The sequence below is a fragment of the Mesitornis unicolor genome, unplaced genomic scaffold (assembly GCF_000695765.1).
Source record: "Mesitornis unicolor isolate BGI_N332 unplaced genomic scaffold, ASM69576v1 scaffold38424, whole genome shotgun sequence".
In the NCBI taxonomy this organism is placed as follows: domain Eukaryota; kingdom Metazoa; phylum Chordata; class Aves; order Mesitornithiformes; family Mesitornithidae; genus Mesitornis; species Mesitornis unicolor.
Genome location: NW_010182780.1, coordinates 23,330 through 29,178, shown reverse-complemented (window position 1 = coordinate 29,178; position 5,849 = coordinate 23,330). Strand labels below are relative to the sequence as shown.

At 40.8% G+C, this 5,849-nt stretch overlaps 1 protein-coding gene across 1 annotated transcript in view; it reads left to right on the top strand.

The window, feature by feature from the left end:
* Positions 1-5,414, top strand: part of NDUFA12 (NADH dehydrogenase (ubiquinone) 1 alpha subcomplex, 12) — a gene marked incomplete at its 5' end in the record, with an annotated part of 11,832 nt that extends 6,418 nt beyond the window's left edge. The window contains one exon of the mRNA XM_010183899.1: positions 5,147-5,414. Coding sequence (XP_010182201.1) covers positions 5,147-5,327 — 181 coding nt within the window. The remainder of the gene's footprint in view (positions 1-5,146) is intronic.
* Between the last annotated feature and the right edge of the window lie 435 nt (positions 5,415-5,849).

Below are 5,849 nucleotides of genomic sequence, written 5' to 3'. Positions count from 1 at the left end.
CCTGCTGTGGGCTCCTATTTGCTCTTCAGTGGTGAGGATACTCCTGCTGCTGAAATTTGGAGCAGCCCAAGTTTGTGTTTGAAGAATTTTGAGAGGTTCAGCGTGAGCACACTGAGAAGGGGGCAGCTTGGAACCCAATTTTGCACATTCAGCAGGGTTATGCTGTGGAGCAAGGCTTTCTTTGGAGAGTATATAAGGTCCATGCGAGTCAAGGCCTAGGTGCTAAGTGTGCTTCTCCTGCATCACCTACAAAGCCTTTCCTGGCTTTGTGCACACTGTTTACCATTTATCTGGTTTAGTGTAATTTGATTTGTGTTTTGGCCAAATGCTTTGCAAAAGCAAATTGACAACTGGCTTATGTAGACAAACTAGTTAAAAATAAATTGCTTTTTCAGTATGTTATGTCCTGTGGGGAAAGAAGAACTGTAATTTGAGAGTAGTTTCCTCCTTTCACAGGGACACTTTGTTTTGCCATCACTGTCCTATGTTTGTGTAATGTCTGTCCTCTGCTTTGATGTTTGTCTCCTTACAGTGCAAATCTGACATCTTTGGAAGGAGCTTTAGGCATGCTGACTTCATACAGTGAAATATTTCAACTTTAACTTCTGTTTAATAATCTATATCCTCTTTGTCAGTTGATCTGACAGCTGAAGGAGGGAGGAATGTAGCATCTCAGACTTAAAGTGACAGCATACTAAGAAATTTAAAGAAATGTGCTGTTCTCCTGTAAAACTGCGGCTTTTCCAGTCTACCTCCAAGGAAAGCAAAACAAAAAGATTGAACAGAAAAGGGAGGGTGCGTAAAATTTCCATCCTTTCAGTAGCTTCACAATAAATGTGTGGGGTTTATAAGTAAATTAAATGCTAGTGGGGTGTTTTCAGGTAAATAGGATGCTGTCTCATTACTGTACAATGGTATCTTAGAGTAGCTCGCCTGAGAAATCAAAGTGATCTCCCACGTATAAACAGATAAAAACATGTTTCTTGTCCCTTTTTCCTTCTCCTCCTGTTCTCCCCTGCCCTTTGACCATAGCACACATCTTCACTTCTCTTTTGTCTTACTGCAACATGGTTAACTTGTTGGAAAAAAGTGGATGCTAACAAGTTGGCAAACATCCCAAACTTAAGTAGACGGTGCCTGAACCTTGCAGATGCACATATGGCAGTAGCCGCCGAGTTTGTGTAGCATCGCCTCTTGTTTGACAGCTTGCACATCATATAATTGGCTCTGGTCCCTTGTAGCTTCAGTTGGAAATCTCCTTGCTTTTAAATATTTGTCTAGGATTTGGTAGAAAATTCGGTGTAGTCTTGAGAGCATTTGGAGATGCTTTGAGGTGTCTTTCATTTCTTTACCCAAGGAAAAGTCCTGACCTCAATCTGCTTGGTAGTGACTGTGCTCTGCAATTCAGGAAGCTGCTTCAGCCTCTTCAGAGCTTCTGCTTTCCTCCTGATTTTCTGTGCTCTGTGTAAACTGTCTGCTTCTTTGTAGGTTTTAAGTCATTAATTGCTTTTGAATCCTGTTTTTCCATGCATGGATTTATAGGCAGAGTTTGTATAGAAATCTGGCCATCTGCAAGGCGTCAAATCTCTTTATTCATGCTGTTCAATCTAGTGCATGAAAAGCTTTTCTTGAGCAGCTGGGAGTAGAATCTGAGGCATCAGGGCTTCAAAGGACTCTTTGAGGGAGGTTGTCAAGGGGGAAGTCTTCCCAAAATAAAGTTTTCAGATTTTACATATCTTTGCTTAAGTGGAGAGTGGGAACTTCTGTCTGAGAGAGCAGACTTTGCAAACTGAAATGCTTTTGTAAGTCACCTGTTGGGCTTCTAAGGGCAATCTGCTGTGACCAGGCTTAAGCCCTGAAACTCACATATATAAGGGTAATTAGTAGTGGATGGAGTTCTAAATATATTTTTGAAATCTTCTCAGAAGTTTCAGTATCTGTGGCTGTATTGACACGTCTCATAGGTGAGCAATTTTATTTCTACTTTCCAGTGAGAAAATGGGTTTTAAGGATTGGTTTTGCTGATAGATTTAAATTTGAGCTGGATTCCATATTGATGTTATAGAACTTAAGAAAATCCTGAAAGCAAATGTATTTATTGCTCCAAAACATTGTGTTTTAGAAGACTTTCTAGATTTAGACTTAGAAAAGCTGCAAAATGATAGTTTAAATGGTGGAGTAAAGCTGTTCTGTCTTCTGAGTTAAATGAGTAAATAAGTCAATATTGTGGTAATTTTTCTGATGTTTCAAGGAGTAAGCATAAGATGTAGGTACTCTTGTAATGAAAGAGGTACTAGACTTGGCAAGATGAGCTTGAATTCTAGTTTATTTTAACTGAGCTTTAATACAGCTCTTGTGCTCCACCTGCTCCTGCCTGTCCTTCAGGGCCTTTGTAACTGCATTTCACAGAATCACAGAATGTTAGGAGTTGGAAGGGACCTCGAAAGATCATCCAGTCCAACCCCCCTGCCAGAGCAGGATCACCTAGATGAGGTCACACAGGAACACGTCCAGGAGGGTTTTGAATGTCTCCAGAGGAGGCTCCACAACCTCTCTGGGCAGCCTGTGCCAGTGCTCTGTAACCCTCACAGTAAAAAAGTTTTTCCTCATGTTCAGATTGAACCTCCTATGCTCCAGCTTGCTCCCATTGCCCCTTGTCCTGTCATTGGCTGTCACTGAGAAGAGCCTGGCTCCTTCCTCCTGACACTCGCCCTTTACAAATTTATAAACATTATTGAGGTCACCCCTCAGTCTCCTCTTCTCCAGGCTAAAGAGACCCAGCTCCCTCAGCCGCTCCTCATAAGGGAGATGCTCCACTCCCTCGATCATCTTTGTGGCTCTGTGCTGGACTCTTTCAAGCAATTCCCTGTCCTCCTTGAACTGAGGGGCCCAGAAGTGAACACAATATTCCAGATGTGGTCTCACCAGGGCAGAGTCTGTCTGAGAAAACAATTTTTTGTTTGTCCTGTTGATGTGCACGACTCTAGGGGAGCAGGAAGATGGTGAGGCATGGTGACAGGTACATAAATAGGATTTTTTTTGGAGGGGGGGGGGGTGTTGTTTTTCTCCAGGATCCCTGTCCACTGTTACCAGCAGCATCACCAGGTAAAGGTGTGTGTGTTTAAGTTGCCTCTGTGTGTTAGGGTAAGTGGGATTGACAAACTGAGGCTCCTCATTTTGAAATGCAGTACTTGAGTCAGTATTGGCAGGATGCATATGGACACAGGTACCGTTCTTTTCCCCGCCTTCCCATGCCACAAACTATGTTTTTTTGTGTTAGCAATGGAGAACCAGCTTGTTGGGTATGAGCATATGATCCCACCTCTGTCATGGTAGCTGCTTTATAGTGTTTATGCCAAATTTGATGGTAGGACACATGGAATCTCAGGTAGTGTGAAGCCCACTGGTACACAGAGTTCTCACAGATGTGAATTGGGAGAGGGAGTTCACTTAAGGTCAGAGCTTTTTGGAGAGTGGCCAGGTTATTTCAGAGGCTGCTAATACCAGGTTTAAAATCAAGCAAGGCCTGATCCTATGTCCTCAGACCACAGTGTGATTAACAATTCTACAGGGCTGCCTTCTTCCAGACAGAAATCATGACCCAGTGATCTTTTTTTTTTTTATATAGAAGTAGTGGGAAATGTGTACTTCAAATGATACCAGATTTACAAAAGAGAGTGGAGGGAGGAAGAGAGAGATCACCCTCCCATCCATGTTGCGTTGTGTCACTGCATCTGAACATGTGTATAACTTTCAGTCTCACAGTGGATGATTTTTTCCCACAGGAGGCCATTCTTTACTTCTGAACAAGGTTTTTCTTCTTACTTTAAAGGATCTTATGGTTCCATCCAGTGTGGTATTCAAGTGAGTTTCCTGGCAGTCCTTAGTCCTACAACATGTGGCTTTTCTCTGGGGGTTTTGTTTGGCTTTTACTTACAGAAAATGAACACGTGGCTGACTTTTTTTTAAATGAGATGTGCTAAAGTTATATCCAAAGTTGTGAGTTTTTCTGAAATAAACGTCTAGAAGCTATTTGACTGAAAGGATAATCAACCTTCTGTAGCAGTCTTCAGATTTAGAATATACTTGCCAGCCTATTTCTCACTATTTTTGTTGTGGTTTTGGTTTGCTGTGTGAATGAAGTGCGCCAGGTTTGTTGCTAAAGGCTGAAGATGGAATTTTTAGGCTTTCTAATAAAAACTGGGATAGATGACTTCTTATTTTTAGGTCATGTCTTTGGCAAAAGCTGATTAACAGAAGCGTCTTTAATTCTGCCTTGGTAAAAAATACATAAGCTTGCAAAAAAAGTCATAACCTCACTTCTGTCATAACTGTGCATGCAGTATGAAGTACATGTAAACTGGCAGATGACTAAAATGTTATTCAGGCTTGAAAGTTGCTTTGGGCACTGAAATAGAAATGGGATGAAATCAATTCATTGTATCCTTGCTGCAGTGTTTCAGTAAATTGTTATGGAAAATACTTCGATCGTTAATGTTGTTTGCACAGGGGTGGATTGACATTTAGTTTATAGGTAAAGGATAATCACTCTAATCTTCTCGGTAATTACCCCATTACTAATTGGTATTAATTATTTTATTGTGCAGTCTGTAGACATTGATGTGATTGTTTTAGGTGAACCTGCATCATTAATCCGTATCCTGAGTGGTAGCCTCATGAATGCTTTAGAGATGGTATTGAAATTGTTGTACAGCGTTGTCTTCCGGTGATTAAACACTAAAAAAACCCAAAACCCAACAAAAAAATCCTCAGACAACAAAACAAAACCTTGTGGTTTTGTCATTTGTAGTACCTGCCTTGACCTGGTTGGCTCATTAAGGCCATACAATTAACATAGCAATAAAATCCTCTGCCCAAACACTAAGCGTACAGAGGAACAGGAAATTCAAATTCAGGTGTGCTTTCAGTTGCTTGGAAGCAGAATGGTTGTTTATCAGTTTTGTTTGTGTAATTACTTTAAATCAGTATCCTGCAGTCTCCTTCAAAGTCTGACTGATTGGAATTATTTCCTCCCACCCCTCAAAATAAATACTTTGTGTCTCTTCAGAGGAGAGCCCTTGGGCGTCAGGAGGAAGGCTTGTTACAGATCATGTAAAGTCCATTAATAACTCTCTTTCCTCTTAAGGCATCGCTGGCTTCACTCAATGACAGACGACCCTCCAACAACTCATCCACCTGTTGATCGTAAATTTATCTGGGAGAACCACAAGTTCAACCTGAGTGGCACTCCGGGACAGTACGTACCTTACTCTACTACTCGCAAGAAGATAGAGGAGTGGATCCCACCTACGACGGCTAGCAAGTAACAGCAACAGAAAATGTGACTTGCCTCAGCTTTGGCTTTCAGTGAAAATTGTATTTTCACTGGTTTTGTTCCAAATAAAAGCCTCCTACAACAGCTGTAGTTTAGTTTATTAAACTGAAGGGAAAACAAGTGAGAAAACACTGGGAAGAGGTAGAGGACAGAATGCACAACAAGTCTTTATCTCATCATGATACTGGGCTTTTTGTCATCGTCAGTGGCTTTTATCTCCACATAAGCAGCTCTCAGACTATTTTTAGCATGATAACCATTCCTGTGACAGTCACTTTTCACTTTTGTACCATTCAAATGAATACAAGTATAGATTTGAAATACAGGATTCTCATCTTTAACATTATCCCATTATAGTCTCTGTATGACAAATAATATACTCTTCGTGTACTATTTTAAGAAGCCATCTCTTTAAATGTTTATAAGACAAGTTGGAATAAGGACAATCAAAGATTACAGTTTTTATTCATAAATTCTTTGTGCATGGGTATGCATGCATTGCTGTATTACGATA